The 14,838-nt window shown below is 45.8% G+C and overlaps 1 protein-coding gene across 1 annotated transcript in view; it reads left to right on the forward strand.

Annotated features, from left to right (window-relative positions):
- The first annotated feature begins 9,365 nt into the window (after positions 1 to 9,365).
- Positions 9,366 to 14,838, forward strand: part of FBXW8 (F-box and WD repeat domain containing 8) — a 144,927-nt gene continuing 139,454 nt past the window's right edge. The window contains exon 1 of the mRNA XM_068246005.1: positions 9,366 to 9,785. Coding sequence (XP_068102106.1) covers positions 9,465 to 9,785 — 321 coding nt within the window. The 5' untranslated portion in view covers positions 9,366 to 9,464. The remainder of the gene's footprint in view (positions 9,786 to 14,838) is intronic.

The following is a 14,838-nucleotide window of genomic DNA, read 5'->3' on the forward strand; positions in this document are numbered from 1 at the left end:
TTTTGGACACATAAAGGTATGTACACACGTCTGATATTTCTGAATGACTCGTTGTTCAAGCCGGTCATTTGAACGACAGTTTGGCGTGTGTACGAACGATCATTAGACTGATAGCAGTAGTTTTGAATGATCTGCTTTGCGGATCCATGGACTAACTATCGTTCAAACAACAGTTAGGTCTGTATATGTCTACAAACAACTTGTTGTTTGAAAGTCTATTAGTTTGACACAAATAGACTTTCAAACAACAAGTCGTATGATGAGTCATTTGATCTAGTTCATTGTTCTATCAAGTCCATTGACCAGTCAAACGACATGTAAATTAGCAGTAATTAGCGTTTCAAACGTTTTGTCGTCTGTGTATACAAGGAGTCTGAACAACTTTTTGTTTGAATGACTAGTTGTTCAAACATCTGGTTTGAACGACAAACGGGCATAAAATCAGACGTGTTTCTGCACAGCTACACTGCTCAGAAATCATTACTGGGTACATTACAATATAAATACACCAGTTATGAATACAATGCAATGGCAGCTTTCAGAGCAAATAAAACTGTACTTTGGGAGCTTGTAATTTCAAAATGAATAATAATACTTAATGCTCAAAAGCAAATATAATAACTCTATGGGATATAACAATTAGGAAAACACATTTTTATTGAATATTATGTCAAAGTTTAATACCGCTTTAAATTGAAATTAAGAATGTGAAACTCCAGGACAGCTCTGCCTGCCATTGCTACTACACATACAATTATATATTTCATAAGTGTATTACTTCAACCTACTGTAAACTATGTTTTCACAGTTTAAAAATTCTAGCATTGTTTTATTGCCATTTCTATAAGATGCAATTGTGTGCTCAAGTATTTGTTTTTCAACCATAGAAAAGTTTATGAAGTACAAAAAGGTCATAGCACACAGCCAGTTACACACAATTGCACAGATTACTTTTATATAAGCTGACTTAGGAGTTTGTTATATTTTAAAAATTACATTCAGCAGTCATATCATGTATTTGGTAAACATAAGAGTGGGCATCACATGCAAAAATACACCAACATCTAGTAACAACAGGGTAAGGCTGTGCAGCATATACCGTCCGTATCACTGAATAGTAAAAATAACACTTCACAGTTAAGGATAGAAAAAGCTGCACACATTCCCATTAGACATATATACACGGGGGGCACTCCCATAATAAATGGTAGAAAGAGGGGGCATGTATTCCACACTTGGGGCAGGTCTCACTAGCGCCTGGCTTGTATTTAGCTACTATGGATGGGGTAAGGTAGGCTTGGTGAATTATATACAATTGTATGGCACCGTTTTTGACACACAGACACCCGTCTAACTGACTCCAGATCTTCTTCCCAATCCTCATCATCAAGTGACAAACCCCATTCTGACCATTTGTCTCTCGAGCACTGAGTGCGTTCCAGCGCCCCATTAGCAACCAGTTCCTTATATACAGTATATCACCTATTAAATGTTTCACAGGACCATTCTCCAACAGGGCGACAGCTGGGTGTCCAGCATTTGACACAGAACAGTAACGTAGCAATAGGGGTTGCAGAGGTAGTGACCGCATCGGGACCCGAGGTTCCCTCCCTCAAGCACAGTATTAGCTCTCTATTGGCCCTGTGCTGGTAATCATCACTTCTATAGATGCTTTAAATAGTAGTAATCATTAACAAACTGTTCCCCATTCCCTTCTTGCACCTCTGACACTGTGGAAATCCTTGGCAGGTTTTGGTGTGCCGTATCAATTGTTATGTATACAGTGCTTGGGGGGGCCCCCATGTAAAACTTGCACCAGGGCCCAAAGCTCCTTAGCTACGCCACTAACACAGAAGCTCCTAGCTCTGTGGAAGGTGTGCACCAACTGCATGTATCTATAGTGTGTAGTCAGGTCTGGGAACTGTGCACTAAGTGATGAAAAGGATATTAGCTTCCCTTGCTCTACCACCCGTCCCAGAAACAGGACCCCACACTGTTGCCAAAATGCTGTGTCAGGTATACTTGTAGATTCCGGCAATAAGGTATTTCCCCAAAGCAGACTGTGTGGATCATAGTTCCACAGGTGATGCCATTTACGGGTACGTTTCCAAACCAGGTGGACCTGTGCTATAATGCTGTTTTGTAGCTAAGATTGGGGGACCTTCTGTCTTAGTAAGTCCAGTGCCACACTGTTGTCTAGTGGGTCCAAGCTGTACCCAAGAGCTTCAGGGTTGTATAGCTTATCAGTGGTAAACCATGCCGCAACATGTTGTAGCTGAGTGGCCATATAGTAGTGCTGAACCATTGGGATTAATCAGAAGGGAATGTTATACTCGTGTTTCGCTGCGTTAGAATGTTTGCACATGCTCAGTAATGTTTGTTTGTTTATTTTAAATGTGCCACATGCGCCATTTTCGTTCGATCATTATGTGTCAAAAAGTACGCATCAAGTACGCATCAAGAGACGCATAACGCAGTTCAATGTAACGTCCAACTTGAAAGCTAACATGCGTTGTGTTAGGGGCACGTTATGCGACCTTAACGTTGCATCAAACACAACGTCTTAGTGTGAAAGAGCCCTTAAGGCACCCAGGGATATCAGTTTACTTTCAGAGCACCCTGGGATGTCAGTTTATTGTCAACACACCCTGGGATGTCAGTTTATTGTCAACACACCCTGGGATGTCAGTTTATTGTCAGGGCACTCTGAGATTTCAGTTTATTGTCAGGGCACCCTGGGATGTCAGTTTATTGTCAGAGTACCCTGGGATGTCAGTTTATTATCAGAGCACCCTGGATGTCAGTTTATTGTCAGAGCATCCTGGGATGTCAGTTTACTGCCAGAGAACCCTGGGTGTCAGTTCATTGCCAGAGCACCCTGGGTGTCAGTTTACTGCCAAAACCCTCTGGCTTACCAGTTTATTGTCAGAGCACCCTGGGATGTCAGTTTATTTTCAGAGCACCGTGGTATGTCAGTTTACAGCCAGAGGACCCTGGATGTTAGTTTACTGCCAGAGAACCCTTAAATGTCAGTTTATTGTCAGAGCACCCTGGGATGTCATTTTACTGCTAGAGCACCCTGGCATGTCAGTTTATTGTCAGAGCACCCTGGGATGTCATGTTACTGCCATAGGACCCTGGGTGTCAGTTTACTGCTAGAGCACCCTGGGATGTCAGTTTATTGTCAGAGCACCCTGGGATGTCATTTTACTGCTAGAGCACCCTGGCATGTCGGGTTTTGTCAGAGCACCCTTGGATGCCAGTTTATTGTCCGAGCATCCTGGGATGTCAATGTACTGCCATAGGACCCTGGGTGTCAGTTTACTGCCAGATCACCCTGGGATGTCAGTTTATTGTCAGAGCACCCTGGGATGTCATTTTACTGCTAGAGCACCCTGGCTGTCAGTGTACTGCCAGAGCACCCTGGGGTGTGTTTACTGCCAGAGCACCCTGGCTGTCAGTTTACTGCCAGAGAGAGCACCCTGGCTGTCAGTGTACTGCCAGAGCACCCTGAGATGTCAGTTTACTTCCAGGGCACCATGGGATGTCAGTTTACTGCCAGAGCACCCTGGGTGTCAGTGTACTGCCAGATCACCCTTTGATGTCAGTTTATTGTCAGAGCCTCCTAGGATGTCAGTTTACTGCCAGAGCACCCTGGGTGTCAGTTTACTGTCAGAGCACCCTGGGTGTCAGTTTATTGTCAGAACATCCTGGATGTCAGTTTATTGTCAGAGCACCCTGGCATGTCAGTTTATGACCAGAGTACCCTGGCTGTCAGTGTACTGCCAGAGCACCCTGGGATACCAGTTCTCTGCCAGAGCACCCTGGGGTGTCAGTTTACTGCCAGAGCACCCTGGCTGTCAGTGTACTGCCAGATCACCCTTTTGATGTCAGTTTATTGTCAGAACCTCCTAGGATGTCAGTTAACTGCCAGAGCACCCTGGGTGTCAGTTTATTGTCAGAACACCCTAGATGTCAGTTTATTGTCAGAGCACCCACCTGGATGTCAGTTTATTGTCAGGGCACCCTGGATGTCAGTTTATTGTTAAAGCACCTTTGGTTATCAGTTTACTACCAGAGCACCGAAGTGTCAGTTTACTGCCAGAGCACCTGGAGTGTCAGTTTACTGCCAGAGCACCTGGAGTGTCAGTTTACTGCCAGAGCACCTGGAGTGTCAGTTTACTGCCAGAGCACCTGGAGTGTCAGTTTACTGCCAGAGCACCTGGAGTGTCAGTTTACTGCCAGAGCACCTGGAGTGTCAGTTTACTGCCAGAGCACCCTGGGATGTCAGTTTATTGTCAGAACACCCTGGATGTCAGTTTATTGTCAGAGCACCATGGGATCTCAGTTTATTGTAAGAGCACCCCCCTGGATGTCAGTTTATTGTCAGAGCACCTTTGGTTGTCAGTTTACTAGGAGAGCACCTGGAGTGTCAGTTTACTGCCAGAGCACCTGGAGTGTCCGTTTACTGCCAGAGCACCTGGAGTGTCAGTTTACTGCCAGAGCACCTGGAGTGTCAGTTTACTGCCAGAGCACCCTGGGATGTCAGTTTATTGTCAGAACACCCTGTATGTCAGTGTACTGCCAGAGCACCCTGGGATGTCAGTTCTCTGCCAGAGCACCCTGGGGTGTCAGTTTACTGCCAGAGCACCCTGGCTGTCAGTGTACTGCCAGATCACCCTTTTGATGTCAGTTTATTGTCAGAACCTCCTAGGATGTCAGTTAACTGCCAGAGCATCTGGAGTGTCAGTTTACTGCCAGAGCATCTGGAGTGTCAGTTTACTGCCAGAGCATCTGGAGTGTCAGTTTACTGCCAGAGCACCTGGAGTGTCAGTTTACTGCCAGAGCACCTGGAGTGTCAGTTTACTGCCAGAGCACCTGGAGTGTCAGTTTACTGCCAGAGCACCCTGGGGTGTCAGTTTATTGTAAGAGCACCATGGGATGTCAGTTTATTGTCAGAGCACCCCCCTGGATGTCAGTTTATTGTTAGAGCACCTTTGGTTGTCAGTTTACTAGGAGAGCACCCGGAGTGTCAGTTTACTGCCAGAGCACCCTGGGATGTCAGGTGATTGACAGAGCACCCGGGATGACAGTTTACTGTCATCCCGAAACCTTGGGGTGATCCTGGATGGAAATCTAAAACTCAAACAGCAGATATCAGCTGGATGTCAGTTTATTGTTAAAGCACCTTTGGTTATCAGTTTACTACCAGAGCACCGAAGTGTCAGTTTACTGCCAGAGCACCTGGAGTGTCAGTTTACTGCCAGAGCACCTGGAGTGTCAGTTTACTGCCAGAGCACCTGGAGTGTCAGTTTACTGCCAGAGCACCTGGAGTGTCAGTTTACTGCCAGAGCACCTGGAGTGTCAGTTTACTGCCAGAGCACCCTGGGATGTCAGTTTATTGTCAGAACACCCTGGATGTCAGTTTATTGTCAGAGCACCATGGGATCTCAGTTTATTGTAAGAGCACCCCCCTGGATGTCAGTTTATTGTCAGAGCACCTTTGGTTGTCAGTTTACTAGGAGAGCACCTGGAGTGTCAGTTTACTGCCAGAGCACCTGGAGTGTCCGTTTACTGCCAGAGCACCTGGAGTGTCAGTTTACTGCCAGAGCACCTGGAGTGTCAGTTTACTGCCAGAGCACCCTGGGATGTCAGTTTATTGTCAGAACACCCTGGATGTCAGTGTACTGCCAGAGCACCCTGGGATGTCAGTTCTCTGCCAGAGCAACCTGGGGTGTCAGTTTACTGCCAGAGCACCCTGGCTGTCAGTGTACTGCCAGATCACCCTTTTGATGTCAGTTTATTGTCAGAACCTCCTAGGATGTCAGTTAACTGCCAGAGCATCTGGAGTGTCAGTTTACTGCCAGAGCATCTGGAGTGTCAGTTTACTGCCAGAGCATCTGGAGTGTCAGTTTACTGCCAGAGCACCTGGAGTGTCAGTTTACTGCCAGAGCACCTGGAGTGTCAGTTTACTGCCAGAGCACCTGGAGTGTCAGTTTACTGCCAGAGCACCCTGGGGTGTCAGTTTATTGTAAGAGCACCATGGGATGTCAGTTTATTGTCAGAGCACCCCCCTGGATGTCAGTTTATTGTTAGAGCACCTTTGGTTGTCAGTTTACTAGGAGAGCACCCGGAGTGTCAGTTTACTGCCAGAGCACCCTGGGATGTCAGGTGATTGACAGAGCACCCGGGATGACAGTTTACTGTCATCCCGAAACCTTGGGGTGATCCTGGATGGAAATCTAAAACTCAAACAGCAGATATCAGCTGTCGTCAAGTCTTCTTTCTTCCATCTAAGTAATATAGCGAAAATCAAACCTCTTATCCCAGCTGAAGACCTACCTGCCCTGGCTCATGCATTTGTATCCTCCCGCCTAGACTACTGCAAAGCCCTGTTCATCGGATCTACAAATAAGGTTCTGCGCCCCTTACAGCTAGTACAGAATGCTGCAGCCAGACTCCTAGCCAATGCCCCCCGCAGCTCACACATCACCCCAGTACTGCAAACTCTTAACTGGTTGCCAGTAAAATGGAGAATCAATTTTAAGATCTGCCTGCTGACATTCAAGGCTCTACACCACATGGGACCCAAATACATAGCGGATCTATTGGAACTTTATGCCCCTCCACGCACCCTCCGCTCTGCCAACAAGATGAAGCTGGTTATTCCCAGGATACACTTAACATTTGGTGCTCGGGCATTTTCCTATGCAGCCCGACTCTATGGAACTCACTTCCATAATCAGTACGAGAGGCTCCTTCTCTGGACAGCTTTAAAAAAAGGCTAAAAACTCGGAAGCAGGAAATTTGGGTGCATGAGGCAGGTGGACAAAAAGGGCGCCGCCATTCACTCCTATAATAAATATCGTTTAATGGGCGCCCAACAGGAAAAAAGGGCGCCAGAGAAAAATAACGTTTTACAAGCGGCGCCCGGAGACTTTTAATGTTTTATAACTGCTTCTCATGATTACACATTATTTAATGATTTATAATTTTTTAAACATTATTTTTAAACAAAAAACAGTACAATATTTTTTTAAAACATTATTTTTAAACGAAAAACAGTACAATATTTATTTAAAACGTTAATAATGCTTATCACAGTGGGGTCTTAGGTTTAGGCACCACCAGGGGGGGTCTTAGGTTTAGGCACCACCAGGGGGGGTCTTAGGTTTAGGCACCACCAGGGGGGGTCTTAGGTTTAGGCACCACCAGGGGGGGTCTTAGGTTTAGGCACCACCAGGGGGGTCTAGGGGTAGGTACAGGGAGGATTCTGTGTGAGAGTAGGGTTAAGTATAGTTTTAGTAACATATTAATCTTTTATAAAACGTTATTATACATTTCACTTTTTAAACAGGGAAGATTAACGTTTTTACAATTGCCGATTTCATACACATTATTTAACCACTTCGCCATATCTGGACGCATATATCCGTCCAGATAGGCAGTGGTGCTGCAGCCGTGTGGTGCGCGCGATCGGGCGCGCGCCCGCGCGCGCCCCCGCTGCCTCCCGCTGCCCCCCCGATCAGTGAATGGGAATATAATTCCCATTCACCGATCCAAGTCTCCGGCAGAAATACCGACGCTTTCTCATCAGAGAGCGTGGTATTTCTGCCCCCAGGAAACAACTTCTCTTCATTTTAGTTCCTAGATGCGACATCGTTCGCATCTAGGAACTTTTTGAATGTGGCCATCTTGTGGCCAAATAGTAAACTGCACCCACATACCTGTACTGAATAAAAAATACATTATTTTACATCTAAAATTGGCTATTTACCTCCCAAACTAAAATTACCCAAATACATTTTTGTATTAAAAAAAATAATAAAAAAAATTACAATTAAAAAAAAAAAAACTACATAAATAGTTACCTAAGGGTCTGAACTTTTTAAATATACATGTCAAGAGAGTATCTTATTACATTTTTTAAAATTATAAGCTTGTAAATAGTGATCGACGCAAATTGAAAAAATGCACCTTTATTTCTAAATAAAATATCGGCGCCATAAATTGTGATAGGGACGTAATTTAAATGGTGTAATAAGCGGGACAAATGGGCACATAAAATACATGGGTTTTAATTACTGTAGCATGTATTAATTTTAAACTATAATGGCTAAAAACTGAGAAATAATGTTTTTTTTCCATTTCTATCTTAATCTTCCTGTTAAAATGTATTTACAGTAAAGTGGCTCTTAGCAAAATGTACTACCTAAAGAAAGCCTAATTAGTGGCGGAAAAAACGAGATATAGATCAATTAATTTTGATAAGTAGCGATAAAGTTATTAGCGAATGAATGGGAGGTGAACATTGCTTGGATGCATAAGATTTTCGAAGCTGTAGGCTGAAGTGGTTAATGATTTATAACTTTATAAAACATTATTTTTAAAGAGACTCTGTAACCTCAAAAAGATCCCCTGGGGGGTACTCACCTCGGGTGGGGGGAAGCCTCGGGATCCTAATGAGGCTTCCCACGCCGTCCTCTGTCCCACGGGGGTCTCGCTGCAGCCCTCCGAACAGCCGGCGACAGGCTCGACTGTAAAATCAATATTTACCTTTGCTGGCTCCAGATGTGGCTGCTTTCCGCTCCGAACTACACGGAAATACCCGATCTCAGTCGGGTCCGCTCTACTGCGCAGGCGCTGGAAACTTGCGCCTGCGCAGTAGAGCGGACCCGACGGCGATCGGGTATTTCCGTGTAGTTCGGAGCCGACAGCCGTCAGAGCGCCTGCGCAGGAGCCGGGAAGGTAAATAATGACGTAATCTTGTACGGAGGGCTGCAGCGAGACCCCCGTGGGACAGAGGACGGCGTGGGAAGCCTCATTAGGATCCGGAGGCTTCCCCCACCCGAGGTGAGTACCCCCCAGGGAATCTTTTGATGTTACAGATCCTCTTTAAACGAAATATAGCACAATTTTTTTTTAACGTTATTCGGTACTTATCCGTTAGCCGGGCGCATCCGGCAGGTAGCGACAAAACTCCACCAGAGTTACATCTTTCCCTACTATCCATGTCGGCCTGGAGGGGGAATAGTAATTAGCGCCACCTGCCGGATGTGCCCGGCTAACAGATAAGTACCCGTTATTCATGCTTATCATTTAAAACCCTGCGCCTTTTTTCCCGGCGCCCTTTTTTAACGTACGCTAAAAACTCACCTCTTTTCCCTAGCCTTTGAGACTGCATAATGCAGGGTCACAGCGCTTTGAGTCCCCAGGGAGAAAAGCGCTATATAAATATTATTGTTATTGTTACTGCCAGAGTATTTCTATAGTACATTGCTTCCAATTAGGAGGTGTAATTTCATAGGAACTGATGCATACTGTGCCATTTCCGAGTCGGACTGATATCCTGCTTGCACCATACTCGTACAGCAGGCTACTCAGCTGTGCATATTGCAGAGCCTGTTTTCTATGGCTGACGCTCACAGAGATATGACAGGCTGGGAGCAGACGTGAATGCGGCCATGGAGGAGGCCTCTCTGGAAGAGTTCCGGCGGCGCTGGAGGGCAGAGATACGAGGGGAACCTGCAGCCCGGGATGGCCCAGTGTCCCCGAAGCGCAGGCGGGGAGAAGGGAGCCCAGAGCAGCTGCGCCAGTGCCCGGAGGAGGAGGACGTACCCTGGAAACGTGTCCCGGGATCCCCGGTGCGGGAGGCAGAGGGGGCTGGGAGCCGCTTCCTGCAGCTGGCGGAGAGTTTGCTGGAGGACAGGCCACAGCCGCAGGAGGAAGCACCAAGCTCTCCGAAGAGGAGCACAAGCCTGCTGGAGCAGCTAATCCATGACCTGGTAATGGCAGGCAGTCACCGTGTACAGCACAGCTGTGCCTTAGGACTGCCGCCTGCTGCCACCAGCCACACTTCTTAGTCTTGTGAATTATTATGAGTTTTTTTTTTTTAAACAAAATAAAGTCATGTGAAATTTGTTTCCTTAAAGTGAAACTTAAGTCAAACAAACAACAAACATTTTTTACCTTACCTGAGTTTTCTACCGGCCCCCTGCAGCCGCCCTGTGCTTGCGCCGGGACAGAACGATCCTCCAGTCCCCCATCGCAGCTTAGGTTTTTTTTTGGCGATTTAGCCTGTCACCGGCCCTTGGCGTGTGCATCTACAATCTTGCTCTCACCGCCAGAAGCGTAACTGCGCATGTGCAGGATTGGGAGTGTGGTGGAGGACACATGCGGCCAGGGCGGGGGACCGGAGGATTGTTTTGTCCTGGCGCAGGTACATGGTGGATGCAAGGGGCTGGTGGAAGCCCCAGGTAAATTCATTTTTATTTTTTGGGGGGGTTTCTCAAAGAGAACCCAAGATGTATTTTTTATTAAATCTTAATAGGACACACAGGGCATGTTATGTGCAAATGACATGCCTCTGTCTTTCTATTGCTGCCTCCTCCTCCCCCCCCCCCCCCTTAAAAATAGCTCCAGGCTAGCGACATTCTGCTTGTTGCTAGCCTTGTGTTTACCTGCATCGCTCCCCCGCCTCCTCTGTTGCAGGTCACAGGTGCGTGATCAAGGACACACACTGCCAGGCTAGCGCCTGCATACTAGTGACGAGCAACGGATGAATCCCGAATAGATTTTATTTGGAATTCATCCAGGTAATTGGCACACCTGAGTTGGGGGGGGGGGGCGCGGGATGGTTAACCTTACCCAGGAGCCTTCTGTTCTAATCTGTCCCACGCTGCGTTCTAATTCACGGTCACGTGACTACCACACTTCCTCCTTCAACCCGAAAGAAGGCTCTTGGGTAAGTTTAACCCTCCCGCTAACTCGCCACCCTCCCCCACTCAGATGTGCTAATTACCTGGATGAATTCTGAATAAAACCTATTTGGAATTCATCCGTTGCTCATCACTACTGCGTACCACTGAGAGACCTAGCCACCTGAAAGTAGTACAGAGCCAGGCTGCCCATAACTTTGCTGCTGAACAGTCCATTGACAATATGAAGGTAAACACAAGGCTAGCGACAAGGGGGGACAGTAGAGCCCGGGGGGGCTGGAGGTGGCAATAGAAGGACACAGAGGCATGTCATTGTGCACAGAACATGCCTCTGTGTCCTATTAAGATTTTAAAAAATACACCTCGTGTTCTCTTTAAAGCCACTCTCCCAGCACAAATGTCATCCTAGTCCCGAGCAGAGAATGGTTTATTTTGCTAAAACCATTTTTCTCCACTTTTACTGGAAACAGTGGTGCCAAGCGAGAGTTTTGCATGTGAGGATTACGAAATTGATTTACCCGGCTGCAGGTGTACTCCCAAATCTGGTTAACTGCAAGCAAAAGTATCACTAAAGGTGCGTACACACATGCGACTATAGTCGTTTGTAACGATCGTTCCCCGATCTTTACCAACGACGATCGTTACAAAAAACGAACCACCGACTATTAAGGCAAACGACGAACGAGCCAAATCGCTACAAAAGAAAGTTCTGTCTCGGCGGATTTTAACCAACGACGATCGTTTGCAAAAGTAGTACATCGTTGGAAACGATCGTTCGTACTAGGCTTGACATGCGCATTTCACTATTTCTCCATGGAACTTCTCATTTTTATGCGCAGGCGCAATAGTTGCTTTCTGTGATGTAACGTTCGTTCTAACGATCAGATCGTTACACACATTTTAAAACTATCTTTACTTAGGTCGTTCTTTCATCAATTAAAAGTTCGTTCGTCGTTCTTAACGAACGATCGTTGTCGCATGTGTGTACGTAGCATAAGCCTCTATCATTCAGTTTCCAGTACATTATAGACACCTTGTGTTGTGAAATTAGAAGCATGAAGCCTCATATACCTACTACGGGAATCTTGGCTTAAAATGGACCCAAATTAAAAATACAAGACTTTAGAAATAAAATCTATTTTCTAAATTATAATAATAAATAGCAGCCTTTTTCCAGCTGCATGATGACAAATATAAAATATTTTACATTTATTGGAGGAACCCCTCCCTTCCTTTCATATTGCCGGGTCAGAATCCGGCAAACTGATGGAGTAGATGCTGTCCAGCAAAGGAGGAATTGCTAATGGCTGCCACCTGTATAACTCTAGTTATGAAAAGAGAAGGGTGAAAAGCATGCACTGAAATGCTCATAGGCTTGAAGGAGTGTTTTTTTATCTTTGTATTTGTCAGAGTTGTGCAACTAAATATTTTGAATTAACCACCTTAGCGGTATGGACGAGCTCAGCTCGTCCATTACCGCCAGAGGGTGCCGCTCAGGCCCTGCTGGGCCGATTTTGATAAAATAAAAAGCAGCACACGCAGCCGGCACTTTGCCAGCCGCGCGTGCTACCTGATCGCCGCCGCAGCGTGCAGCAGCAAAAGAGGGTCCCCCCAGCCGCCCGAGCCCCGCACAGCCGGAACAAATAGTTCCGGCCAGCGCTAAGGGCTGGATCAGAGGCGGCTGACGTCAGGACGTCCATGACGTCACTCCGCTCGTCGCCATGGCGACGAGGAAAGCCAAACAAGGAAGGCTGCTCATTGCAGCCTTCCTTGTTACTTCTGATTGCCGGAGGCGATCAGAAGAACGCATTCGGAGCGCCCTCTAGTGGGCTTTCATGCAGCCAACTTTCAGTTGGCTGCATGAAATCGTTTTTTTTTTTTACTTTAAAAAAAACCCTCCCGCAGCCGCCCTGGCGATCTCAATAGAACGCCAGGGTGGTTAAAAAGATGTTTGGTTTGGGTCCGCTTTAAGTGGCTCTTCAGTTCTGTCTGGGCGAGAACCTAACGCATATAGCTCCCCAACGTTGTTTAGCAATGCTGTGTGTTTTAGCAATGTGATGTGATTTCTAAAAGTGGCCATACGTTAATAGTAGACCACCGGACTTGCACAAAAAAGTTTTGAGCAGAGAGTAGCACTAATTAGGGGACCCAGCGGGAAACTTCATGGGGAATTTCAGCTAAGAGGATTGGGTGGACAGCTCCATCTCAAACTGCTGGGTTTCAGATAGGTTGTAGTACTACACCCACATGATTCAGCCAATCACAAATCGTGTGCTGTAGAGGGTGCTGTGATTGGAGAACTGTTCCCTATGATTTTACCTGCTAGATCCCCCTAAACCAGACTAGCACCCAGAGAGGGATCTGTTCCTATTACACACTGCAAATAGATTTTAATAGATTTACACATGAAAGTATTAAACATCTATCAAACTGCAGCGTTTAACTGCTTGATGTAGTTCATTGTTACTGACCATTGATCTATTACTGCTACCAATTCCATGTGTGAGTGAGACCTTCTGTCAGTGGATTGGTTTAGGACAGAGATAGATCACAATTATGATTTGGCAATCTTGTTTGAGCATCGATCTCTGACAGATAAAATCACAATGATCAAAGCTTCCAAGGAAAATCCGTTAGTGTATGGGTACCTTAAATCGACCTGAGTATCACTTCTCATATTGACTGAAGTATTAATACAAGAATCTTGTTCAGGCATGTCCAACGTTCAGCCCGGTGGCCAAATGTGGGCCACTGAGCATTTTCTGGTGGCCCCCAAAGCTCTCTACAGTTGTTAATGATATGTGGCCTTCAGGCTGTGGCGACACATGCAGGGTCCACCTTATGTCACCATTCTGCCTCCTCCTTTACCTGCCTGTAGATTATCAGCCACCACTGTACCAGCTGCAGTGGCAGCCGCCAGTAGCGGTAACAGTCAATGATAAGCAGCTACCAGCAGCACTATGCCTGCATACTGAAAGGGAATGGTGTTATTTAGACTCTACTGCAGACAAATAGATCAACAGGGCAGCCAGGCAACTGGTATTGTTTAAAAGGAAATAAATACAGCAGCTTCCATATTCTTCTTACTTCAGTTGTCCTTTAAAAACACCACTCCCCATTCCCAACCTTAAAGAAAACCTGTACTAAAAAACATCCCCTGGGGGGTACTCGCCTCGGGAGGGGAAGCCTCAGGGTCCCAATGAGGCTTCCCCCATCCCTGTAGCTGCAGGCAATCCAGGGCTGGCTCCCCCGAAGCGTCCCGCAATCCTTCCCCGACAAGCCTGACAATGATATATTTATATTGCCAGGATCCAGCGCACTTCCTTCGGGTAAGGCTGAAATAGTTAAACGCCGACCGGATCCGCTCTACTGTGCAAGCACAAAAGGGCTCGCGTCTGCCCAGTAGAGCGGATCGATCAGGTTCGGCTACTTCTGCCTTACCCGAACGAAAAGCCGCTAGTACGCCTGCGCTTTTTTTTTTTAAATACAGGTTTTCTTTAACTGCCCGCCCCACGCCTAGCCTTAAAGTGACCCTGAAGCGAAAAAAAAAAAAAAAAAACTTCTGATATAATGAATTGTATGTGTAGTATGGATAATTAATAGAACATTGTTAGCAAAGAAAATAGTTTAATATTTTTATTTTCAGTTTTATAGCTTTTTTTTTTTTTTTTTTTTTTTTTTTTTTTTTTATCGCATGATCTTCTAATGTTTGCAGTTTACAAACTACTCTCTGCATTTTAAACTAAGAAACAGAGCAGTGCTAATGATCCTTTGAACTTTCCTCTGCAGTGAAATCTTAACCAGTTCGCATTCAGTCGTTTTTCGCTTCATGCATCCGAACAATGTTCACCTCCCATTCATTAGCCTATAAATTTATTACTACTTATCACAATGAACTGATCTATATCTTGTTTTTTCCGCCACCAATTAGGCTTTCTTTGGGGGGTACATTTTACTAAGAGCCACTTTACTGTAAATGCATTTTAAAAGGAAGAATAAGAAAAAAACGGAAACAAATCATTATTTCTCACTTTTCGGCAATTATAGTTAGGCCTGAACGATAAATCGTTTGGGGATCGAAATCGCGATCACGGAAACGGCGATTCCGTGATCGTCAGAG

This window comes from Hyperolius riggenbachi, chromosome 1 (genome assembly GCF_040937935.1).
Source record: "Hyperolius riggenbachi isolate aHypRig1 chromosome 1, aHypRig1.pri, whole genome shotgun sequence".
In the NCBI taxonomy this organism is placed as follows: Eukaryota; Metazoa; Chordata; class Amphibia; order Anura; family Hyperoliidae; genus Hyperolius; species Hyperolius riggenbachi.